This window comes from Netta rufina, assembly GCF_964035555.1.
Source record: "Netta rufina genome assembly, chromosome: 1".
In the NCBI taxonomy this organism is placed as follows: Eukaryota; Metazoa; Chordata; class Aves; order Anseriformes; family Anatidae; genus Netta; species Netta rufina.
Genome location: NC_140123.1, coordinates 185,981,392 through 186,007,834, shown reverse-complemented (window position 1 = coordinate 186,007,834; position 26,443 = coordinate 185,981,392). Strand labels below are relative to the sequence as shown.

The 26,443-nt window shown below is 39.6% G+C and overlaps 1 protein-coding gene across 1 annotated transcript in view; it reads left to right on the top strand.

Moving 5' to 3' along the window:
• The window catches only part of MOV10L1 (Mov10 like RNA helicase 1), a gene marked incomplete at both ends in the record, with an annotated part of 36,659 nt that extends 11,450 nt beyond the window's left edge, over positions 1-25,209 (top strand). Inside the window, 19 exons of the mRNA XM_084306229.1 lie at positions 363-503; positions 1,760-1,894; positions 2,144-2,205; positions 2,336-2,531; positions 4,438-4,632; positions 5,322-5,433; positions 8,038-8,129; positions 8,879-8,937; positions 9,425-9,540; positions 13,775-13,871; positions 14,826-15,004; positions 15,505-15,651; positions 16,027-16,148; positions 17,011-17,110; positions 17,369-17,533; positions 20,511-20,660; positions 22,236-22,343; positions 24,499-24,636; positions 25,114-25,209. Of these exons, the coding sequence (XP_084162355.1) occupies positions 363-503; positions 1,760-1,894; positions 2,144-2,205; positions 2,336-2,531; positions 4,438-4,632; positions 5,322-5,433; positions 8,038-8,129; positions 8,879-8,937; positions 9,425-9,540; positions 13,775-13,871; positions 14,826-15,004; positions 15,505-15,651; positions 16,027-16,148; positions 17,011-17,110; positions 17,369-17,533; positions 20,511-20,660; positions 22,236-22,343; positions 24,499-24,636; positions 25,114-25,209 (2,410 nt within the window). The remainder of the gene's footprint in view (positions 1-362; positions 504-1,759; positions 1,895-2,143; positions 2,206-2,335; positions 2,532-4,437; positions 4,633-5,321; positions 5,434-8,037; positions 8,130-8,878; positions 8,938-9,424; positions 9,541-13,774; positions 13,872-14,825; positions 15,005-15,504; positions 15,652-16,026; positions 16,149-17,010; positions 17,111-17,368; positions 17,534-20,510; positions 20,661-22,235; positions 22,344-24,498; positions 24,637-25,113) is intronic.
• Between the last annotated feature and the right edge of the window lie 1,234 nt (positions 25,210-26,443).

The following is a 26,443-nucleotide window of genomic DNA, read 5'->3' as shown; positions in this document are numbered from 1 at the left end:
TCAGTCACTGTTTGGATTTGGTTCAGTTCTTCAAGAAAGACAGCTAGCTTCTTAATCAATTTTATCTTATATTCAGAGTTTCAGAGTTTGGTTTATTGTGTTGTTAAAAACAAGCCTTTCATCAACTTGATGAAACAACATCAGCTAATAAAGGTAACTTAATGGTTTTGGAATTACAACTAGCTGAGAAAGCAAAGCCTCTCCCCTGCTTGTTCATAAATACTGTGACTATTCTCTGGTGTAGTTGTTCTTAAAGATAATTCCTGAGTGAGTGTGCTGAATCAGTGATGCTTCCATAGTCAACGTGTTTTAAATTCCCTACCTAAAATTGAATGACTACATAAAATCCAATCTTCTTACAGACAATCTCACTCCGACCCAATTGATCTGGATGACCCGTATGAAAACTTAATGAGAAACAAAGGAGGGCTGGAAGTATCAAGAACAGCGGATTTTGGAACTCTGAAGCAGGGGGAATCTAGAAGCATGGTCATTTGGATAGAGTAAGCCCTTCTGGTTGTTCTAAGCTTTCTACTTTTCCACCTCTCTATAATCTGTAAACTTGTCTTTCGTACAGAAGCCTTTCGTAGTTAAATGTTGTTGTTTATGGCCTTCAGGTAATCCACTGCAGTGCTTTTATCCAGCAGGGCAGCTGAGCTCCACCACAGCTGCTCTCTCACTCCCCCTACTCAAAGGAAAAAGGGGAGAAAATACAGGATCAAGAGTTGAGATAAGGACAGGAAGTTCACTTACCAAGTTTTGTCATGGGCAAAACAGACTCAGCATGGGGAAATTAGTGTAATTTATTGTCTATCACCAACAGGCTAGAGCAGTGAGAAACTAAAAGCAAACCAAAAACACCTTTGCCCCCTATCCACCCTCTTCTACCTCCTCCCCCAAGCAGCACAGGAGAATGGGGACTGGAGGCTGCGGTCAGTCCCTGATGCTTTGTCTCTGCCACTCCTTCGCGGTCACTCTCTACCCTGCTCCCCATGGGGTCCCTCCCACAGGATGCCGTCCTTCCTGAACTGAGCCTGCGGGGACTGCCCACAGGCAGCAGCTCTTCAAGAACTGCTCCCACATGGCTCCGTACCACAGGGTCCATCCCCCAGGAACAAACTGCTCCAGCACGGGTTCCCCACAGGCAGCATCTCCCCTCAGATCCTCTGCTCCTGCGTGGGCTGCAGCTCTGGCCTGGGGCCTGCTCCTGCAGGGGATCTCCATGGGCCACAGCCACCTTCCCCACCGGGGGCTCCTCCACAGGCTGCAGTGTGGAAATCTGCTCTATGTGGGACCCATGGGCTGCAGGGCTCCACCAGGGGCCTCTCCACAGGCCGCAGAGGAACCGCTGCTCTGTGCCTGGAGCACTATTTCCTCTCTGAAATGAGGATCAATGTAAATGCTTTTGCTTGTGTGTGTTCAGTTTAAAATGCAGATATGCTGTGTTCCTCAGTCTTAAAACAAAACTTTTCTATACTTGTATATTAAAAGCAGACCAGACTTTTTCTTTCAAAACCTGCATGCTGACGTACTATGTTGGTGCATCCTTGGATTTTCTATTTGTTTTGGTGGGGTTTTGTTCACATCTGTACAAAGATGCTGAGGTGGAGTCCAACCTGAATACCACCTATTTATTGCTGTGTGTTTTTTTTTTTTCCTAAAAGTTTGTTACCCTGTATTTGGAGAAGAAAAGCTGTCGCTTTTTTCATACATGGTACTTCTGTATGCATGTTGCTGGTTCTTCTGCTGTACTTTGTAGAGTGGTTGGTGGACCTGGAAACACTACATTCAGCAGGGGTTCTAGGCCTTGTGAGTTAGAAGCAGCAGTGTTGCTTCTTTCCAGTAGTGGTTATGGTGACCTGACCCCACTACAAATGGTTGCATTTAACTACAGGTAGAATTAAGCTTGCAGAGATGAATCCTAACTGTGCATTTAATTACATAATTACATAACTATTTCTAGGAATAAAGGGAGTGTACCACAGTCCTTAATCAGCTGCAGATTAGCTGGATGGGTGAAAGACAAGCAATTCAGTTTTCAGATTCCTCAAAAATGCCAGGACAGTCCATCAGTGCATCTGTCATCTTCTGCAATAAATCAAGAAAATGTCTCAAAAGCTGCGATTAATTTCTGTAATGGCAGTGGAGGAACAGCATATGAGTCACTGAATAATGCGTGCGTTACGAAGAATGGAGTCATTTCAGGTACAGTGAATTATTACCACTTGAATTTGGAGTGTTAACTCATGAGAAGACCCATAGGTTTGTTTGAAAAGGCTTGCCTGTGCTAGCCATAACAATCCTGATAAAAGAGTTTACGTTACATTTCCTGCAGGTGAAAACAGTCCTCAGGAAAGGAATTTATCAAAGACAAAAGAAAATGTTTCCCTGGTAAAAGATGAAAATCTCTATAATGGTGAAAAAGAGCAAAAAGAAGATGTTGAACAGGCAGTAAATCACACTAACATTACTGGAGAAGTCGTCATACCACCAGGTGGAAAAACATCTGTAGTGATCATATGCACAGCTGTGTAAGTATTTCTTTGTTCTCACTGATATGGTGGAAACGAATCATAAAAACTGACTTAATACTTCCCTTCTGGGAACTGTCGTGGGTTTTGTTTTTGGTGTACATTAAAGCCAGTATCTGTTAGCAAATGATGTAGAAATCTATACTGGTGCTTGAAGTGGTTGGCGTTTTAACACTTTGTTCTGATGTTTGTCAAGAGAAAAGATAATAGTAAATGAAGAAATATAGTGGGAGTAGGTAGTTCATGGGAAAAGGTAGTAAGGTAAAGGTAAAGTCTACAGCTGGTTATATTCTGTTTGGGAAATCAGTTGCTCTATGAGCACTAGAGCTAATGTAGCTTTCCAGGGGATTTCTGTGTGTTGTCTGATTGATGTTTCTTCTGGTCTTAGCACCCTGAATGTATTCACGTTGCTCTACGTCCCAGTCTCAAACTTCACTGTCCTGTGATATTAAGTGCACGTTATCTGTGCCAGGGATAACAAAACAAAACAAAAGATAATAAATCACCTTGTAAATGAAAGTACTTTGCTGTACAAAATATTTCGTGGAACTGGCTAAGAATAGTAGGTTGTGGTTTGGTGAGCTCTTTCGGAACTCAGGAAGGAAACTCTTGCTGGAAAACTTACTTTCATGTACTTTTCAGTTACTTTTGATGTAGCTCTACAAACTGTGTACCACCACCATTGATTTTTATGATCTAAGTTGAACGGGGAAAACAAGGTCAAATTGTTTCGTTCATCAAAATGATAATACATGAACTTTCCAGCTACTTCTGTTACCCCCCGCCTCACAATTTTAAAACAGCAGCAGTTTTCCTAGGGTGATTTAGCTGCAGTTTAGAAGGTAAGCTGCCAGCATGGCCTGTCTTTATGGAGAGAAAGGTGTAGAAAGAGCAATTAATATTTCACTGTACATCTGTAAATACCACAAAGCCTGAGTGAGGACCTTCTAACAATCCACACAACTCTCCATGGGAGAGTACAGCATGAAGGTAACAAGTACTTGCTGGCCACCTATGGGACCATAGGGACTGAAAATTTAGACCGTAAATTTGGACAGTTTGGTGTCTGCACTGAATTTGTATATCAGAGAGGAAACAGGCTACAGCTTTAACCTGAGTAGGTAGTGTTAGTTGGCACAAAAAAGTGGCACTTCTGCCAAGAAGAGAATAAGCTGGAATCCTTCTGGGATGCTTCTGTTTCAGACACACAGTAACAGTACTAGATTGTGTAGTTAGTGCCGAGGAGAGAATTTGGCTCTAGATAGTGCTGGGAAGAGTCCTTTAAGGGCTTTTGGAGCAGATGGTGCGTGCAAAGGGTTTTGGTCTGAAGTTCGTTAGAACTGGATCTGAAGAAACAGTTCCCTCTGACCTTTTTTTCCTCTGTCACTCCCCAGGCCCACTTACAGATACAAAGTGCATTTTTCAAGATAAAGATCTTTCCTGCTTTCTCCACTTGATGTGTTTGCAGTTAGGACTCCATTCTGAGTAGCCTTAAGCAGGGCAGAGCAAAAGTTGTTGCTGCACACTGCTGGGGAGGGGGGGTAGGGAGGGATCTGCTGTAGGCTCCTCCATTGGAAATGCTTGGTTCATCATTTTCAGGAGCAGTAATTACAAGACATTCCTTGCGATGGGCGTATTAATTCTGTACCTGGTATGTTGAGGAGAGGGGTTCTGTCCCTTACTCAAGCTTTTGATGAAATTGGGGTGTTACATTTTTTAAATTTTTTTTCGTTTTATAACATGATACTTGGACTGAACTCAGTGTAGGGAGTGAGTGTAAGGAATTGCCCCAAGTTAGCAGCTCTCTTGTTACTAAAACAACGTATGGTTTTACTGAAAAGAGTACTTACGGCTGAGGAAAAGACAATGTGATGATTTTAAGAACTTAACTTTTGCTTGCTTGAAGAAATCCTGGACACAGTAAAGAACTCCTGTTGCTTGGATTTTCTGATTTTACTATCGGACGCTATATTGAAACCACAGTAACAAGTGAAGCAGAGCTTCTAATAGCACCTGTGGAACCATTTTCTTCAAGAAAGCCTAAAATTACTTCAGTACCCCAGCAAAGGACAACAACAGTGGTTGCCCCTATATTCAAAAGGTACTGTGAGTTAGGTGGGCGGGGAATAATGCTTGTCTTATCTTCTTGTATTCAGTATTGCTGTATCTGTTTTGTAATGCTGACAAATGCCAAACAAGAAGAATTTGTGCATATTTATATGTGTATATTGTAAACATTTTAATTTCAGATTTTACTGACACATTTTTTAGTAGTGTACTGCTTGATTTTTTGTAGTTTCTTCATACAGAAGCTTCCTACTATATAATGTAATTTTTAAATTTTAAATTTAGTTTACTATGCAACTGTCCTACAAGTAACAATTGTTATTGCAGATTTTTTTTCTTAATTTTCTAAGCAAGTTAGCTTCTTAATTCCTCAAGCAACCTGACATCTGTATTATGTTATTCTTTTCCTAACTTGATTTCAGAAATTTTCCTCTTCCAGATAAACTTCTATAATACTTAGTATTTGCTTAGTTATAACAATATCACTAAATGGAGAAGAGGATAGAAGCAGACACTTTTTTTTTTTTTTTAAATGCTGAGTAATTGGAACACTTATCTTTTGTCCCAATGTAGAAAACTTACAATTATCACCTTGAAGCAATCTGTTGTTTTGTGGCATGTGGTTTCTTGTAGCCTTGAGGATGTGGCATATTAATTTGCTGTCCTTCAAATAAAAAAAAAAAAAAAGAAGCTACTGAATTATTTGACATGTTCTTGTTTCAGAAATAACAGAAAGCTTCCAAGCTTCCTCCCGCATTATACCATACCAGATGAGTTAAGAAGATGTGTGGAGCAGAAGTTAGATGTACTGACCTTCCAGCCTCTCCTAGCAGAGGTATGCAAGTGTAGGTTTATTTAAGAAACTGTGTTTTATGTAAGCACGTCTGTTCAAGCTGACCTTAATTTATCACAAACTTGTAACCCTTAGCATAATATAAGCTGATATAATGCTGTTAGCGAGTAGACTAAGACTGCAGTCTGTACCCTGTAACTTAGACTGGTTTCAGTATGTCACAGAATTCAAGCTTAGAAGAAACTAAAATGGTAAATGTGAAAAACTGAAAAGGGAGAGAGATTACAGTAGGTGAAAAAGATTCCTCCTCACTTCTCCTCTGTAGGCATCACTGAAAGGAGGTTTCGGCGTGTTGGAACAGTAGTCCAGCAGTTATTTCATAGGAAATGAAAGTAGAAGTTCTTAGGCTTATTGCAGCAACAGAGGATTCTTTTCTGCTTGTTCAAAACCTCTTTTTAAATTCTCAAATGTACAGCTAGTTCAATTTCTTCCCATGAGTGCAGCAGTTCTAAAATACATTTTCTTAAAAAGGAAACCTAAAGTTTAGTGCAAATATTAGTCATTCTTCAGAAACTGTCCTGATTTCTGGTAGAGCCCTGCTGCTGATCACTTCTCCCCCCCCCCCAACTTTGTAAGGACTTAACTGGGGCAGATATGTAGGTAAAATGTGCTGTTTGCTTTCTGAACGGCTCACAAAACACCCTGAAATCATTGGCATATGGTAGTGTGCTAGAGATACTGTCTAGAGAAAACAGTAGTATTTGAAATGATTTTGTGCTGAAAGCCTGCTGGTAATAGTAACTCTTTTTAACCACATCTTAAGTTCCGTCTAGTGCTGGTGACTGTTGTGAAGTCAGCACCAGAAAAGCACTGCTCATTCAAATTACATTTGAGTGAGAATTTATCGAACTGAAAGCAATCCTTGCCGCCAGTCATGGTTTAGGGAGAGGTTTTGTGCTGTCGGTCAGCATGTCTTCAGTGAGAGTGCATTAAGCTGTGAGGGGAGAAGTTGGGATTCTTTCAGCTTGCCGTAAGCTCTATAATCATCAGACAGGGCAGAGACTGATGTGACTCCATCTTTACCCATCTCTGGCCAGTGTACTTACATTTTTAAGCTTTCTGAGACTGGTGAACATATAATTCAGTTTCTAAACTGCCCCTGAATTCAGATGTTGAAATGATCATTTTAGTTAGGGGAGACTAATGATTCTAGGAGACATGGTTAATGCTTTAGCTGAGTGGCTGTTTTATCTGAGCTCCGAAGATACGAAAATTCTGCACTGACTGTTGTGGGAGTTTAGCTTAGTGCATTAAGATGCTGTATTTAGTCACCTTAACTGGCAGCTCAGCAGTCTAACTTGAACTGTTTCATGTAATACTAAGATTGGTGGGGTCTGTACCTCAGTGTAGAAATTGCAACTGTAATGTATCCTGTTCTGCTTTTCAGGGTCTTAATATAAATAATTACAAAGCAAAATTTTCTACTCTCTTGTGGCTTGAAGAGATCTACGCAGAAACGGAGATGAAAGATTTTAGCATGAGTGGCATTACTTTGAAAAGGAATGGGAACTTGTTAGTGTTAGAAGTGCCAGGACTGGAAGAAGGCAGACCTCACCTGAATACAGGTAGTAATTGATGTGAGATAAAAGCTGAAGAGCTTGTTGATCTGTGTTTTTAGTGCAGTGCAAACTCTGTTGCATTGTCATATGTGTAAGGATTTGAACACAAAATAATTAACCTAGGCTACTGTACAGGTGATCTGCACTGTTAGTGTTTTAAGTCTTACAGTGGCTGCTATCTGAAGAAGCATTACGTGTCTGTTCTCATGAGTCTTCTCATATTTTTAAACTTATGTACAAAACTGGAGGAAGCTTTTCACAAAACACTGTGCAATGTTTATTTTTGCAATAGGGGTATCAAAACTGGGAAAGTAATTAAGAATTCAATGTTATGACACACAGGATTCCAGAAGGTTTTGAAGGGTCTGATGGCACCAATATTAGGTGCCTTCTAAAATGTGATCTGAACTGCTATGTGCAGTTAGGTCCTTCTGAGGTACTCATGGATCCAGCAATTTTGCTGAAGTTAGTGAACATCTGTCATCCTGCAAATTCCCACCTTAACCATGCAAAAGGGGAACAAATGAAGTGCTGTGGTGAGAATTTTACTATTCCTTGTCACAATGTTGGCTTTTTTTTTTTTTACAATTAGGTGATAAGGTGATACTGAAAAGTCAAGTCTACTCTGAGCATATAATAGAGTACGTTGCCTATATTACCGAGGTAAGCGAGGTGTGTTTTCTGTTGAAAATACAGTAGTCTGCAGGATTCAGAGGGGAAGCCAGTACAACTCATGGAGCTTAACCTGTTTTGGGGAAGCTAGATTTTTATCTACGCTCTAAATAGTGTATTTTTATTGTTAATTTAGTTGTTTTGAAGACTGTAGGCTTCCTTTTTTCTACCTAGATTATAATTGTCACCTGGCCTAAAAGCACTCATAACATAATCTAGAAATGTAATGTATTAGTAGTTAGTAAATCTAGGTATTGGCTTTTTTTTTTTTATTCCTAGTGCTTTCAAAGATGCTTTTTTGTGTGTAAAGGACTAAGCCCTTCATCAGTAAACTTTTTTTTTTTTCTTGCAACAGATATGTAATGAAGACGTTACTCTGAAATTCAATGCAGATTTTGAACAGGCTTACAACTCGGAACCCATGGATGTGGAATTTGTTCACTGCAGGTATTTAATAGACTTGAAAAGAGCTCCATTTTGTGATTCCTCTATTAAAGCAACTTGAAAATATGAGGCTGTCAGTTGGTAGTCTGGGCAGATACAGGAAGGGCACAATTAAGAACTCAGGTGCCAATTCTTTCATTTCTTTCCAACTATATTCCTTGATAAGACTGCAATGGTAGGCACTACATACAAAACAGAGACAAGACAAGAATGTTTCAACATGTAAGTGATTGCTGCAATGCCAGGCAGTGGAGTAGTTTTTGGGGTGGTATGGGATTTTTTTGTTGTTGTTGCTGTGTTTTTGGTTGCATTGGTTTCTGTCATGTGGGTGGTTGGTTTTGTTTTGATTGTTTTTTAAGAAAAATACACCAATATGGCTGCGAGACTATTCATAAACCTTGCATTTTGCTTTATTTGTGGCATGTTATCTGTATATAGCTGCATAATCTTCTATCAAAGATTGGCTTTGCCAAAAACTTACTTGAAAGACTATCTGACTTTGGAGTGCAAGGGCATCTTTGTCTCACTGAAGGGCTAGAGACTATGTGTATCAGTGCTGCTCACAGCATATCTGTTGATTAACATTTCTGCAGTGCATTTTTCAGTAAATACGCTTGTGTAAAAACTCCTGTTTTTGTAAGCAATGGTTCACAGAAAAAGTACGGGATGCCTTGTAGGGTGTATGCTTTTGCAGCTTACAGAATGTTGGGATTTTACTCTAACCGCAAACTGCTGATCTGCCATTCTAACAGGATTACGAGCAGACGGTGCCAGCTGGCGGTTGAACAAGCTACCTGTCTGGGTGAAAAAGGTATATTTCAGTTTACTGAAGCTGTCTGGAGGGGGTTAGTTGCGTGGAGGCTCATGTTTTATGTTGCTTTCACATCAGGGCATACTGAGAAGAATGCATTGTAATAATATGTTCTTACAGTTTCCTGTAATTATTTTATAAAAAAAAAAAAAAAAAAAAAATAGAAGAGCTTTTGTCCGTTACAGGGGACGTAAATGGAAACTTCAACTTCTGTCAACAGTTTGAACCAATGAGAACTGTATAGACCATGCTGTGGTAACAGTAATATGTGAAATGGCAGTGGTTTTCATTGCATCAGAATTAAATAAAAAGCACAGGTACCCTGTGTTGTATGGTTGAGTAGAACAATTCATATGAACTTCACGTGGGTCTTTCCCAGTTCTGTGATAGGTTTTGTTTTGAAAACTTAGAGCAAGCTGATATCAGTAACATGTGTGTCGTGTTTAAGTGGTTTTCAAATTCCTTTCTTTCTTCTCCAAACTTGAAGTTTTATTTCCAGAACGGCTTCTCTTACGGTCACCACAAGCTGTCAAGACCCAAAATATTACCGAGTATGGTGGTGTTGATGATGGCCTTGAACAATACTCCCAGCAGGAGAGCAAGGTAAATATTCTGTAAATATTTGTTAAAACTCTTAACAGCATTGGTAACAGTTAAGTACTGTACAGCTGTTGTTAGAAATGAGAGAATCGGTCATGTTCTGCTTCTGAAAGCTGATGCAGCTTGTCTTCAAAAAGGGCAAGAAGGAGGACCCAGGCAGCTACAGGTCAGTCAGCCTCACCTCCATCCCTGGAAAGGTGATGAAACAGCTCATTCTGGAGTCATCTCTGACCTTCTGGAGGATAAGAAGGTGATCAGGAGTAGTCAGCATGGCTTCACCAAGAGGAAGTCATGTTTAACCAGTGTGATAGCCTGGAGTGAGCCCAGTGGAGGGCTATGAAGGTGATTTGGGGAATGGAACATCCCTCATGAGGGGAAGCTGACAGAACTAGGCCTGTTCAGCTTGGAGAGAGAAGACTGAGATCAACATGAGATCAATGTGCATAACTATCTGAAGGGAGGTTGTCTAGAGGATGGAGCTGGTCTCTTTTCAGTGTTGCCCGGTGACAGCACAGGAGGCAATGGGCACAAACTGAAGAACTGTGAGGGTGACAGAGCGCTGGAACAGATTGCACAGAAAAGTCGTGGGGTCTCCTACTCGGGAGATATTCAAAACCCGCCTGGCTGCCATTCTGTGCAGTGTGTACTAGGTGACCCTGCTTGGCAGTGAGGTTGTTTGATACCTGGAGAGAGAATTTGGTAGCAACTGATGCTATTAAGCAACCCTCCCACCTAGAATGAGAAGTGCTAGTAACAACCCGTATGATTATAATTTGAATTGTCAGATTTGCATTAAACTAGTGTTAATAGCAACTTCGTAATAGATGTGTAAAGTCTTCTCACTGTGGCAGGAAATAATTTTATCATAAAAGATAATCATCCTGGCCTAAGGAAATTTACCTGTGCTTCTTAACTGCTAGTTAAATTACAGGAAGAAATTATAACATCTTTCTTAAAAGGAACTTAAGAATGCTACCTAATCATTCTTACTATTTGAAGCAGGACTGTCACCAATACCAGATCAAGTCAGCCTTGGGGTCGGGGTTCGTTTGGTTTTGTCCAGGGGTTCCAGAGCCTCTGCGTAACCTGTTTCAGTGTCTCACAACCTTTCCACTCAATTTTTTCCCAATTTCCAGTATCAATTTTTCTACCCACAACTTGTGGTTGTGATCCCTTGTTTGTATAGTATGCTACTGCAAAGAACTGTTTGTCTCCAGGGTTTGTTTGTTAGCCAGGGGAGTTTTAGGTTAGATGTTAGGAAGAACTTCTTCACTGAAAGGGTTGTGAGGCACTGGAACAGGCTGCCCAGGGAAGTGGTGGAGTCACCATCCCTGGAAGTCTTCAAAAGACGTTTAGATGTAGAGCTTAGGGATATGGTTTAGTGGGGACTGCTAGCGTTAGGTCAGAGGTTGGACTCAATGATCTTGAGGTCTCTTCCAACCTAGAAATTCTATGATTCTGTGATTCTCTTTTTTTTTTTTTTTTTTTTTTTTTTTGTCCAAGTCTTATTTATTTAAGCCCTTATGGGCAAGAGATTCCTGTTTACCTCCTCCAAATTTAGCTAAAAAAGCTAAGTTCTTTTAAGTTCTTAAGAACATGCTGTTAGTTTGTATTCATCTAGCCGTAACCCAGGATCCTGGAAAGGGCTTAGGGAACTCACTCAGACAGCGGGTTCACAGCCTGTCTTGGTTCATGCAGGTACTCAGTCCCAGGTACAGAGCTTTCCACTACTTACTGATTTTATGAGTTGTTTTTTTTTGTTTTGTTTTGTTTTTTATTGGCCTAACTTAAAGTTTCTCGTGGTCCCTCTGAATTGTAGGTGAGCCATCAGGCATTTCAACTATGAATCCTGACTTTGTTTGCTATTTTATTGAGGGTGTACTCGGTCTCATCCTAATTCTTGAAGATGCTAAATAGTACTGGCCCCAGTGACAACCCTGGGGTTCCTAGCTTGTGGCCTGTTTGCAGGTGAGTATCAAGCTATTGATTAATGCATTTTGAACCCAGTAATTCAACCAACTTACAGCTCATCTAACAGTGTTCATCTAGGTCGTGTCCTTGGACTACAAATAAGAATATTGTGGTAAATAAACCATTTTTGAAAGCCTTACTGAAGTCAGAGAGTATTACAATGACTGCTTTCTTTTGTCCACATAAGTCCCTTCTTTAGAGAAGGAAATTGGATTGGCCACCTATTAAGAAAGCTCTGTCCCTTGTTACTGTGTGAACTGTTCCTGGTCACCTTTTTCTAAATGTGTGAATCCAGAAGGATTTGCTTCATGATCTGTTCAGGGACTGGACTGAGGCCAAAGAGCTGTAGTTCTTACGATCTTCCTTATCCATCTTAAATTGGAGCAATGTTAGCTTCATCCTGCTGTCAGGGACATCCCTAATTTGTTGTGGGAATGACAAGTTGTTTTTGCGGGGGGAGGATGGGGAGGTGTTTTTTTTTCCGTTTAGTAGGCAGCAGTATCCACAACTGTATCACTGTCGTGAGTAACAGCTACTGGATGAATATGGGTGCATCCAGTGGCTTAAAGTAGCAGTGGCTCATAGCACAGTGCCATTCCATTACTTTTCCCTCTTGTTCCCAAACTGCTCAAGGGCATTGAGTTCTTCTGTCGTGTATCATCCCTCAATAAGTTGTCTTCTCTCATCCATCTCTGAGCTGTCTCTTCCACACAACAGTTGCAGAGTCTGTTCTTGTTACTCCCTTCCTGCCACACTTAAACATCAGCTGGACTTTGATTCTCCAGATTTTGTCCAGTTTTCCAAGCAGTGTTTTTCTATTTTTGCCTGTCCTAGTTTAACCTTCCAGCTTGGATTTTATGAATTCATCAAGAAGCTACAAGCTTGGCTAAGCAGACCTTCTGTTGAAATGCCAGATGATCTTGTGCAGCACGATGGTTTGTTTAAGATGTCTCAGACAGCTTTTAGATCTCCTGGGCACCTTTTCTCCCCATGTCCGCTTCCCAGAGCACTTCATTCAGTGATTCTTCAAACAAACTGAAGTCTGCTCTAGATTGTCCAAAGTTCTGACTGCTCTTACCTTTTTAGCCTTCTTTGAGATCTTGAGGTTACCTTGCAGTATCTGCACTAGAGGCTGCTCTGTGGAAGCATGCTTTTTCCTGTATGGGAGCAGCAAGTCTAGTAAGGAATTATTCCTGATCAGTGTCTCTGCCACTTATGTCAGGAAGCTGTCACCAGCTCACTCTAGTAATTCTGGAAATTTCCTGGATGTATTGCAGTAGGTATGTGAATGATAGAAATCTCCAGTCAGCAGCACAACTTGTGACCAGGAGGGTAATGCGAGTTGTTCGTGGGAAGTCCACCCACGTTGTCCCATTCCTGGTGGGGAGTTGTTAAACCGTCAGACAATATCATTGCTGTTCCATCCTCCTGTGGTGACAACTCGGGCATGTCTCTGGTTGTGCAGTGAATAATGTGCAGTCGAGGAGCTCCTGCACATAAGCACGGAGCCATACTGGTAAGAGCTGCAGCGCAGCTAGTTACTGCAAGGCGCCTGTTCTTACAGGGTTCCTTCTGTTTGACTATAAGGGTGGTGGGGAACATGACTTGGACCCCTCATCTTACCCCAGAGATCCCTGTATGACCCCCGAAGCTCTGATCTATTCAAGTCACTAGTACCTATGGATAAGCAGCAGAGCAAGTAATGAGAAGGACAGGACTGCAGAAGTTTTGCAGTATTTCCATGGCATCATGGCTCTGGGGAAGCAGCAAATATCCCAAGATAATATGGCTGGAAAACAACTACCTCTGTCCTGTACAAGAAGTGATCAACACCAACACTCATCAGTTCACTTGATTGGGATGAGTATTATTAGGAGAACTGTAACATCTGGTCCAGAGTGCTGTTAATGCCGTGTTCACTACAGTTTCCTCCCATGCTGCAATATGAAATCATCTTGCCAAAACGCATGGAATGTGAACATTGGCTTTTGCTGAAAGATGTAAGCTACTTAACCATGGCTTCACAATCCTTATCAGTGTGCAAAGTATTTGTGCAATAGATACTTAATTTTAACATAAACTTCTAGAAACCTTAGATTTAAGGTGAAAACTCCTTGCATCTTTTCTTCTCATACAGTCTGTTTAATGACACAATGCCATTTAATGGGGGAAAAAATAAAATGTAGCAACTTCAAAAATATTAGTGAAGATAATTGCCTGTAACTGTAAGATTATAAACACATTTACCTTGACTTGATGTTTTCAGGTCAAAAAACTGCGGAACAGACAGACAAAATGCGTGGCATCCAAGCAGATGAACATACCAGACGTGGTGACAGTTCCTGCACAAACAAGCCAGCTCGGTATGCTTTATTACTTTCTTTATTAAAGAATAACAGTTCAACACTGCAATTACTTCAGCCAAATCAGGACTTAGTATGGTGGTGCCTTTCAGATGCCCTCGTGCTCTTTTAAGGAGAAACTGTACAGTGGTACTAGCAGGAATTTTCATTAGAGTCCTTCTGTGGAGTATTTAAACATCTTCAGCTCAACAAGCATCCAGTGATATTTTGTACTCAATAAATTATTCCAAGCCATCTACTGGAAAATGTTTGCTCATGTTCCAAGTTTCCGGTTTGTTACTGGAATGCTGCGATAGCTATTTTGGAAAAAATGATACAGATTTTTAAAAGGATTCAGAAAGTGCATATCATTCCTTCGCATATCTGAGAGGCATCACTTCAGCAATTAAGCACGCTTATGTTTAAATAGGGTTATTTTATCATGTTGTAGCAATAGGATACCTAAATTGTGGAATAGGTTGCCTAGATTGTACTTCTGTTAATGGGTTAATAAGATTCTGTTGTGGAAAGCTAGGGCTGGACTGTATGAGAGAGGGAAAAAATTACAGTTGTCATATGACTTCACCGCTGGTTATCAAGTAGTATCACCATAACAAGTAATATCACTAGTATTATCCCTGAAAAATTACTGAAAATGTATTTCCCTAGGACAAAAAAAAAGTGAGCTTGATGTTAAAATTACTGAATAGTTTTTACATGTGGTTACAGTAGATAATGATAATCCTTTTCTGTCCTTCAATTTTATGAAAGATCTAGTACAATTCTGAAATATTAATGTCTTATTTTCTCTGTGCTGTTCTAGGAAAATCAGAGTTTGAGGGGGGAGTTTGGTAGTTGTTACCACGTTAAACAAAGAAAAAAAATGTAAAACATAACATGAATTGGAGTTGCTTTAACCTGTGTGTGCTGAAAATACTTATGTTCATGTTTAATATATGCTTATCTTGATCATAGTTGATGAAACTGTGGCACTTAAGCAGAGAGCTGGTGAATTTTTCAATCCTGCTTTGAATGAGCAACAGAAACTGGCAGTGAAAAGGATAGTGAGTGGTGAATGTCGTCCAACGCCTTACATTCTCTTTGGGCCACCAGGAACTGGAAAAACAATAACGGTAGTCGAAGCTATTTTACAGGTAGAGGTAGATGATGATTGGGTCATCTATAACCATTTCAGTGTTAGAACACTTAGGGTAGTTCTGTAAGTACCATCACATTTTTTTCCCAAACAAGAATTCATGAAATGCTCTTGCAAGCAATTTTCTTGAGCTATGCAAAATAATGAAAGATTCTGATAGGAATTTTACAGAATTCCTGAATGACTTATTTTCAAGTCTTCCCGTTTTTATATTTTTAAAGCTTTTGTGTCCAGTACCTGACTCACAATTCCAGGACTGCGTAGTGCATTCCTAAAACACAGGTATACATCAACATGGTAACCATGAAATACTTCTGCTGTTGGTACCCTTAGGTTATCATTGTCAAGACTAGTGTTCTTGAACTGCAGAAGTGTGGATGAGTATAACATGTTCAAAACTCATCTGGATTCTGTATTCAGTGGCACAACATGAGCACATTTTAGCTATTGCTGTATCTCCAAATTAACCTTACTTTATGTCCATCTTCTTGAACGTAGATACATTATACTTTACCAGATAGTCGGATCTTAGTTTGTGCTCCATCAAATGCTGCAACAGATCTGATCTGCTTGAGGCTGCATCAAAGCAATCTCTTAAAACCAGGAGCTATGGTCCGAATCAATGCTAGCTGCAGATCACCAGAGGTAAGTATTACAGATAACTACCAGTTATTATTTCACTTCTAATATTTTATCTAAAACTACTGATTTATTAATGTAACTGTCAATGTTTAATAGGCTGGTTAGGCTTGGTGGGTAGGATCCAAAGTAATAACTACTGTAGCCGTTCCAGAGGATGAACTGGAAAATGTGTATATGAAATATATCTTAAAATTTGGATCCCTAAGATGAAGGAAATGCAAATATATTGCTTAAGCACATTCATGAAGAATTCATTTCAGTTTCAGGTCTAAATCAAAACGTTTTGTTTAGCTTCCAACATAGTTTTCAGTGCTTTTTCTTCAAATGAAAACAACAAGTAGCATTTTTGTTTTACAAAATACCTTTTTGTTTCTGCAGCAAATTGATGACATAGTGAAACCTTACTGCAAAGATGGCGAAGATATTTGGAAAGCATCTTGGTTCAGGATAATAATTACCACTTGTAGCAGTGCAGGAATGTTTTATCAAACAGGAGTAAGGTACTGTACTACAGACAGGAGTATTGCTGACATAGCTGGAAATTACAAAATCTCAAGCCTTAGATTCCCTCTGTATTGTAACTTCAGCTGTTTTCATGCAGTTTATTGCATGTACCTCTGTTTGTAAATTGTATTCCTGGCAAACCTCTTGTTTTTAGTAATGTTTCAGCTGAGACTTTCTCCACACACAGGAAGCTTAACAAATACCTTGAATAAAAATAAAAAGTCTTGACGCAGTAGTTTTCCACCACCAGCAGTTGTATCCTTAGAAACTATATTGCTTCTTACAGTCATGTTGGCTTAAAAGTATTGTTGTAGGAGTTCACACTAAAAATTAGATTTTACTTAGTAAAGGTGACCTGATGAGAAAACTAGCTGTAAACAACCTCAATATAAAGTGCTATTAAGCAAAATCAGAGGAAAATAACTTTTTAAAAGAATGCTTTAAGTGTTTAGCTGTCTTAAGAGTTGTTTGGTGGAAACAGGGCCTAGTGATTGTCTTTGCATAAACCAAGTGCGTTATTCTAATTACGTAGCTGAGGGAATTTGAGAACAATGATTTTTTTTTCCAAGTTTTTTTTTTTTTTTAATCTTAGCCTTGCCCTAACTAATACTTTAAGATAAGCAGTGGTTGCGTATATGATAGTGTGGATGAGAAATCACAGATGAGGAATCACTTAGTGAGTTGTTTCTTCTACCTTCTGTGTTTGAAATATTTTAATCTTTGATGTATATGTGGAGGGGAGGTTCCTGGTGCACATGACAAGGAAGTTTACGGAGCTACTGAGGTCAACCACAGGGTGGCAGAATGAACTAATCTGAAAAAAAAGCCCTCTTTTGAGTTCATGTTACTTAATTGTAGGCTTGGACACTTCACACATGTGATTTTGGATGAAGCTGGGCAAGCATGTGAACCAGAGAGTCTGATTCCTATCGGGTTGATTTCAGAAGCTAATGGACAGGTAGGTCTCTTAGAGTCATCTTCTGAAAGGAAGAACAAGGTTTTTGCTTGCTGTTCTTACCGTTGTGAATGTTGTAGAATGCAAGCTGCTATTTTTTCATACTTCTAATTTGTTTGCACAGGTTTAGGCCCAGAAGTCTGTGAGGAAAGCAGAGTACTTAAACACATCTTGCGTTTCTTGAAGTGTGCATGTTACTGAAACTACATTTTCTAATAACTGTTATAATACAAGATGGGTTTTTTTTATCTATATATACAGATAGTTCTTGTTGGAGATCCAAAGCAGTTAGGACCTGTAATAAAATCAAAAATTGCATTGGCATTTGGATTAAATATGTCCTTGCTGGAACGACTGTTATCAAGGGATATGTATCTGAGAGATGAGGATGCTTTCAGTGCCTCTGGATCATATAATCCTTTGTTGGTGAGTAAAACCAAATTATTTTAGTTTACTTGTTGTGAAGAAGGAGAAACTGTGGTTGCTGATGTTTCCTTACCACCTTTCTTTACTCCTTAATGCTTAGACTTAAAACTAACTCAAACAGTTGTTTTTCTAGGAAGACTTGATTATTTTGAATAAATACTCAGAATATCAAGGACGTTCAGCCTTCTAACCTCCTAAAGCCCTTTTTGGCTTAAAAACAGACAGCCCCTTCAGAGCTGGTCAAACGTAGTACACACAGCATAATTCTAAATAACAGCTTAAAATTCCCTTCCATCTCCATTTTCCAAACTTGCTCATAATTCTCCACAAATGCACAAGCTTGAACAAGTTATTTCAGGAAGGGGAAAAAAATAAACTTCCTGTTTCCTTACCTCTTCTTCCTCTGAAGGATAGCTTTGGATATTTGTCATACAAGCATAAGAAAACAGTGTTTACAGGGTAGCTGGAAATAGCTGAATGTTCCATGACATAGAGAAATACTTAAACTATTCCTTTCATCTCTGAGCTGTAACTACACCTAGCAGCCCAGTACATGAACTGGGGTATCAGAAGCAAATTACCATTAGTGAAATGTTTTTAGGACAGTTGGTGAACACGTTTTGGTGAGCGTATTTCAGAATCAGGATCTGGCACCCCGTTGATATATCCTTGACCAGAGTAGCCCCTTAATGTCATTCCGAAGTATGGATTTGAATCGAAGAGCCTCATAAGTAGATTTCATACGACTCACCAGAACCGTTACTTCTTACTCAACATTTGTTGAGTAAACACTTAAATTTAAACAAAGTAAGCTCAGTCTCGCTTTGTGGTCTTGCATAGCTCTGAAGGTTGAAAGGTAGAGAATGAAAAGCTGGGGACAAGGGCACTATTTGGGGCAGTAAGTTCTTGAATGAGGACAACTCTACACATGCATGTTGAATATGTCGTCCATATATGGAGTACTAAAAACATCCTTTTTTGCTAGACTCTGTGTCAGTTTGACTAGTAGGGAAACAGTTCAGAGTGTCATTACAGTTTCCTAATGCTCTTGTACCGTGAAGTGCCTAAAGTCCATTTCAAGTGCCAGAGGTAGCATTGCTAGGTAAGTAAGCACAAATGTTTCAGTGGCTTTAAGTTCTTGTCACAGGCTGAGATACAGGGCTAAAATGTAAACTTGATTTATTAAAGTGCCTTCTCATTCTTCTGGTACTATACTCTGAAAAATTAAAACCAAAGGTGACGCAATAATTGTGTGGCCAGAGGAGGAAGTCTGATGGCAGTTGCTGGAGGGGACAGGGAGTGGGTGATATTTAGCTCTAGCTTTTAGGTTGGGTTCAACCTAATGAAAAGTTACTTCAAACTTCCTCTTAAAATCTGTTACAGCAAACTTCTGTTCTTGTGTTACGTATACAATGCTTAAGGCAAGCTGGCATGGTGAGAGAGCACAAAGTGAAGGCTTTAGTGCTCTTTGAGCTGGCTATTAATGGCTGGAATTGCTTCTTCGAGGCCATTTTTTCATTTAGAGACAAGTAAATTTTCCAAGGCCAGCTTCTGTTAGCTGTTCTAATAACAAGCTCGTCTGATGCTTTTTCTGTGCCCATCAGGGCTTCCCCCAAGAAGCAGGTTACATCTATGGAAACTCCAAGAAAAGAATCTGACTTGATTAAAAAAGGAAATGGGCTTGCAAATAGGATGCCTTAAACTGGAGAATGCCAATTTCATCTTTTGTGTAAATTTCATTCTTTCATTTTGTCTCCTCTCCCCTTAGAGGGAAAAGAGATGGTCCTTCTTAAGACTTTTTTTATTTAGTATTTACTTACAGATCACAATTACAATTTTTCCCTTTAATGCAGTTCTTTGGCAGCTTTAGAAAAGCTAAATACTACAGGATGGCAAGATACCTGTGTGGGAGCTGCTGCATGCTTTGAAGCTTGATGAATAGCTGCCTGTTTCAGTAACAGATTTGTATTTTTTTGGTCTCTGCAGATCACAAAGCTCATAAAGAACTACAGGTCACATTCTGCCTTGCTTGCTTTACCATCTAAACTGTTTTATCATAAAGAGCTGGAAGTTTGTGCAGACACTTCAGTAGTAACTTCTTTGTTGCATTGGGAGAAATTGCCCAGGAAGGGATTTCCGTTAATTTTTCATGGAGTCAGGGTATGTAAAAAGTTCACGTAGTCAAGTATAAACAAAGGGGCCTCACAGAAGTTGTCTGATAATGTAGACAGCAAGTTTTATTCTTAAGAATGGATTTCAGAAAGGGTATGAAAACAAGCTTTTTGTAAGAAGTGTGGCTTCTTGGTTTTGAAAATCTACTTGTTCAGTACTTGGTTGGGTTTTGATGAAACAACCACTGAAGGCAGATGTTCACAAACAACTTAAGTAGCTGCAGATCACAGCGTCTTGTGGAGACATTTTAATATAAAAAAAAAAAATCAAGTTGGCAAATAAAGCAGCAGCACGGAGCTACAGGCAGCTTCATTAGATTTAGATAATTTCTGATAAGAGTTTGCTGTATTAGAATGAATACAATCCCCTACAACTGGAAGATTATTAAAGATGAAGTTGGAGGGAGGAGAGGGAATAGTATATCAGGAAGAAAAGTTTTCTTTGGTCTTCCAAGAAGTGGTGAAGTAGCAAGTGGTAAATCTACTGTTGGAGGTGCTTTTTGAACTCCTACACCTTGCAGAAAAGCAGGATAGCAGCTTGGTAACACCTGTCACTCTGAGTTGCGATTTGCATCCTCTGTCACGTATACAAAGCACTGTCATCTGTAAATATACTATAAATCTAGCTTTTAAAAAAGGTGTTAAGTGATGCTTGTTCGTTCATTGGAAAGGATTTATAGCAAAGAAGCATATAACATTAGTCTCAAACATCCTAAATGCAAAAAAAAGATGTGATATAATCTGTTAAATACATACTAATTTCTGCACATTTTCTTCATCTGCTCGCTTTGCTTCCCCTAATCCAGGGCAATGAAACACGTGAAGGCCACAGCCCCTCGTGGTTTAATCCAACTGAAGCAGTCCAAGTGATGCAGTACTGTTGCCACCTGGCTAAAAATGAAAGCACTGCAGTGTCTGTGACTGATATTGGAGTGATTACACCGTATCGTAAACAGGTATCAGTAGTGTTTAAAAACTTCAGAGTTAGTGTATTTCATGTTGTGGTTTGTTAGAGCAGGAAGGCCTGTGTCAGGATGTCACTGTGTCATTACATAGCGTGTTATCAATCTTTAATGATGTTTCCATTGAACTGTAAACCTAGATAGCACTAATGGCATTCTGCTTTGCTTCGTTTCATAAATTAGGAAGTGATAGGGAGAGATCTGCTTGTGGTTTCAGGGATCAAAGCAGGTATTTCAGTTGTTGGGAGTAGGGAGCAAGTAAAGAACTTAATATCTGACAGCTGGAACAGGTATCTGATATCCTCACTTACCATGCACACTGAGGAGCGGAACAAAAGGGAAATGTAGCAAGTAGAGGGTATGTCGCTTTGTTGTGACTTTGAGGAAAGTACAGGAATTGGGACTTAGCAGTCCAGCAGTCAGGCTCGAAGCTTGTACTGCTCTTTGAACACGTACAGAATGTTGGATGGCAACTTCAAGTCTGTTAAGTGCGTGATGTCTGCTTTCATTTTTAAAATCTTTTATTTCCAGAGGATGCTCTGGACAGGTTGCGTTCAGTTTTTTTTTTTTGATGTGCGCATCTCAGTCTTTGTGGTCATGCATGTGAGGGCTGGGGCAAACACAGTAAGGCATGTGGAAAAGACCAGCCCCCTTTTTGAAGAAGTCTGACTTGCAAATTAGAGTTGTCTGTGCTGATTCCACTGTTGAAGCATATGCACCCACCTGTATTTACAGTTACTACTTATTTTTCAAATACTTATGTATGGTAGAGATGTGGCTGAACCTCTTATATTAAAACCTGTGAAGTGGTTCAGGGAGTATGATTGTGTCCTTCATCTGCCTATGGTGCAAGGCATACTAATAATGTCTGCTTCAGGAAAGTCACTTTGTCTTGCAAGAATGCTGATGTGAAAAGAAGCACTGTAACCCTTGGCTTAGCCGTGGTTCATTTTTCACTTAATTTGGAGCACTTCAGCTGCAGTCTCCAAGCAGCTTTTTCCTGGTGGTCGTATGCTTATCCCAAACATACCAGCATTGTGGTGGAAAACACTGCCTTGTACCCTCCAGAAGAGAGCAGGCACCTGTAGGCACACCTAGCCTCTGCTTTTCACTCTGCATGGTGCAGCTGGCAAGCAGAGGGGGAATCTCTGCACAGTCTTCTGGAGGGATGGGGGAAGCTGCTTGCCCTACCACACCTGTTTTAAGTCTTGGTTTTGGATACATTCTACACTGGAAGAAGGATTCCGATGGATAAACTCCTAAGATCTAAGTTGTTTTTCTCATTGAAATCTGGATTTATCAAAAAACTGTCAATTTCTGTACACATGGTGAAAGTATTTCACCTGCTGCGTCATGTAAGAAGTGTTAAACATCTCAGAAAAAAAGCTGCTGTTTCATTTTTAAATTTCACTAGTGGCTAATGGCTAACCTTGCTGCGGGCATTTCCTACAACCCGTCTGCATTAAATTCCTTATTTTTGTGAGGTATGTTTTGGCTTTGAAGTAATCCACTCTCAAATGTGTTAAAAAAAAAAAAAAAAATAAAAATCCTTCAAATCTTTTTTTGTAGGTGGAAAAAATCAGATTTCTTCTGAGAAGCATTGATTTGTCAGATGTTAAAGTTGGCACGGTGGAAGAGTTTCAAGGGCAGGAGCACCTGGTTACCATCCTATCAACGGTATGTATTTTTGCTCTGGTCCTGTGTAGAATACTTTAATATATTTTTAATTCTCTAGCTCCTTTGGCATGAGGCTTAGGGAGGGAAGGGAAGGAGGAAGCTATATTTATTATCAGTAGTCTGCAGTATTTGGGAAAAGTGCTTATTTTAAGCACATGTGAACAAGGTGCTGTCTGGGCTTTTTGAAGTAAACTTCAAACCTTTTTGGATGTTCACACTAAGTTTGTTTTAGAGTTTTATGCAGATAACATACCTTCAGTTAAACATGTTTAGAGAAGATGCAAACTGGAAGCATTATAAATATTAGAGAACTGAGTGAATCACAATGATTGATTACCACACTCCAGTCAACAGCCTGAAAACTGTCTGCAGCAGCTGAGACACCAGGCCTCAGAAGACTGAGGAGGAGCTCCACACACCAGTGTTTACCACCCCTTTGTTTTTGATTAGGTGCAGGTGTGTGCCAGTTCCTGCTCTCAATGCTAGATGTTCACTCCAGAGCATATGCACACATCTTTGGTATGTGGATTCACGTGAAAACCCCATAAGGAGAAAAAAAAAAAAAAAACATCAGGAACAGAATTTCTTCTCAGGAACAGAATTGTTGGATGGGGCTCTTGATAGTGGAGGTTTTTCTTGGTGCTTGTAAGGAGAATTCAGTGTGGAGTCAAGAAGTAGAAGCAGCAGCTGCTATAAGCAATTAGCTGATCAATCTTGACATGTTTTGCAGATGCCTTTATACAGGAATGTGTGATACTGATCCTTTATGTTCTGAGCTAACATCCAAGTATACTCTGGTGAAGATATTGTACATACATGCTGAACTGCTGGCCAGGAGTAAGAAGCTGTGCTGAGTCAGCAAAGAAGGTGGTTGGGAAACTTGAGAGAAAAGCTAACCTGACACTGAACATCCCAGTGATAGCAGTTCAGTGCATGTGATTGTGTTTTGGGGCTTTAGACTTTTTTCTGGTGGGTATTACAGGCCCATGCGGACCTTTATAGACCTTTATCTCTGCAGTGTGAAGCTGGGTTCAGAGTGCAGTCTGTGTGCTTGCTTTTGGTTCAAATGGTAGGATGTTTTTGGAGCAGTAAGTCTTAAAGTAAAGTAAAAGATGTAAGTCTGGAATGTGGAGTTCTTGAGGCATTTGTGACCTGGGATCCTTCAGAACTGTTCAAGAATGTGCACTATTACAGGCTGTGCCCCTGTGAGTCTGGGTAATGGCACAGAGGACAGACTGGTGAAAGGAGGCAATGCAGACCAGGAGTGTGTGGCTGAAGATACACTGGACTACTTCTAACAGCAGTGCATAGGATCTCTAAGAGAGAGGACAAAATAGCTATTAAAACAACCAAAGACTGGAAAACAGGATGACTGGGGAGGAAAAGGAGGGAAGAAATCTGTTTGGGTGAGGGGTTGTCTTGTGGCTTGGAGGAAGCATTTGGGGGTTTGCTTGCTTGTTTTTTTCCTAAGGGCAGCAGAACCATGCTTACTCTTCTTCATACTTTATCATGTCGTGGCTTTTCACTCCAGCATTGTAAACTATCTTAAAATAGTTGTAGGTATGTACTGTGCTCCTACTTACACAAACCCATTATTAGTGATGGAAAATTACTTTATCAAATATGAGTTCAAATATTGATTGAAATAAAGGTGAAAACTTGATGAGAAATCATTACAAAGCACATTAGTTGCTTCAGTGGCGTTTTCCTCTAGGCTACGGCAAAGCTCACTGACGAGACACTCTGAAATATCATTGAGCTGTAGAACTTAGAAAACCAGTAACTACCATTTCTTCTACTGAAAAGATTAAAAATAAAAAAAAAAAAAAAAGGTGTTTTTCAGGATGTAGTGTTAGTATTTTGCGTTTCAAATTACAGTGGGTATTCATGATCCTAAAATAAAGCTAATATGCCATTCTTCTGAAATTGCTAAAGTTGTGTTAGGGGACTATAGGAGAAGAGACCTGGAAAAATCCATCGTGGAAAGTCCACGGGAAAATGCATCGTGGGAAGTGTGGTTACGAAGCTAGCTTGTGCATTGCTCACACTGACCTGTGGTTTGCTGCGGTGAGCAAATCCTATGTTGCTCATCATAGTTACTCTACGGCTAGGGAAGTTGGTTTCTCATTATTCCAATTCTGAAATTAATTTCTAGGTGCGATCTCATGAAGGCATGTTTATGGAAGAGAAATACTATTTGGGCTTTCTCTGTAACCCAAAGCGATTTAATGTAGCAATTACTAGAGCAAAAGCTTTGCTGATCGTTGTGGGAAATCCCCACGTTCTTGTGAAAGTAAGTGTTTGTTTGTTTGCTTTTATTTTTGATTTGCACGTGATATTTGCCATGATAAATGACTAATCTATGGGGTTATCTGATATGAGAGAACATCTTTTATGTTGATAGTTGGTGTGCTGTCCTCAGTCTGCATTTGGGATTGCCTCAGCTCCAGAGGTAAGGGTGGACAGTTCAGGCACCTGTACAGTAGACTCCCAAGCACTTCTTAATATCTGATAAAATAGAAGAAAAACAATATTCCAGAAAACAAGCTGAATAAAAAGCTTAGTCTCCCCACACCTATATGCAACAAATGTAACACTGCAGCTCTCAGGATCTTTCTCCAATGTTATTCCACACCTGCACTGTTTGCCGCCTTCTGTTCCTGGAAGAGGTCCAGTTAAATCTCCTGCATTCGTGTGCTATGCTAATTTGTTTGAAAATTCATTACACACAGTAGCATGATTTATGTTAAACATTAATCTTTTCTTGTAGGATCCCTGTTTTTGTGCACTGCTGGAGTACAGCTTAATGAACAAAGCTTATGTAGGTTGTGACCTGCCTTCTGAGCTGGAATGCCTGCACCAGTGAGTGTTGCTTTAAAAATATCATAGACTGCTCTATACCATTTGAAAGATGACATATAAAAACCTCTGCTACAATATATTAAGATTTGATTTTTGCAATCTTAAGTACAGTAAACATAACATGTAACAGTATTTTCCCTCACTCTGTAAGAAAAGTCTGAGCATTAAGTACAGGGTATTGCTGACTTTGGTATTTTGTATACCCCCAAATGAGGCATCATGTATTTAGGGATCATAAGGGGAACTTCGGTGGGATTGTGGTTCTGCAGGGGGAAGTATTTATGGTGGCTCTACTATAGTCAAAGAAATTTGTTTGAAAGATTGGTTTAAACGTGTATTGCATCTTGCTAGAAGGGAAGTTCTAGAAGAAAAAATTATTAAAATCATTATTTATGTAAAGGTAATCAAAATTAATTTCTCTTATTTCCTTTAATTGACAGATGTGAGTGATTTTTCCAGTGTTGAAGATGCATTCAGTCCTCTTCTGATTTTAAAGCTAAGAATGCTTAACAGAAATCCATTCCTAAGTGAATCCAACACCTTTTGGCCTCAGGGAAAGGCACACATTCTGAAATTCTGTGAAGTTTATCCAAGAGACACTTGTAATACTTCTGAAAAGTGTAAAGAGTGGCAATTAGTCTGCTTTTTTTTTTTTTTTGGAGGGGGAAAAAAAGTGTATAGCTTTATGCTTCTGTTTAGAAGTGTAGATGAGTCCTGCAAGCTTCAGAAGATACTGATGAATTATGTTAATTTTTTCTTATTCTGTTTTTTTTTGTTTGTTTGTTTGTTTTTTTGAGTTTCTCAATGTTCTCAGACTTCTGTAAAGACTTCTGAGACCGGTCTGTCCCAAGAACATGTATGTCTTGTAATCTTGTTACGGGAGTGTTACAGTAATATATCCGCACAGTGAACTTGAATGATGCATGATTCATTCTGGTTAACTGATGCTGAATATCTTAAGCCAAGCAGGCTTAAAAGCCCTACTTGCTGGTCTAACAACTTGGAGTTCATACAGGGTTCTCCTATTTCTTTACTGTAGTCCAGATGTCTGCTGTGATGTATGTCAGAATGTGTCAGATGACGGATTTAAAAAGGAGGCGGTGGGGTGAAAACTGTTCTGTGTTTCTGCAAATGCACTGTAGAATAAAGCATTGTATTTTACTTCAACAAAATGAAAAATAACTGATGGGCTGGCTGATGGCTTAGCAGTAATCTTGCAGTCACCTTAACTGTGTGCT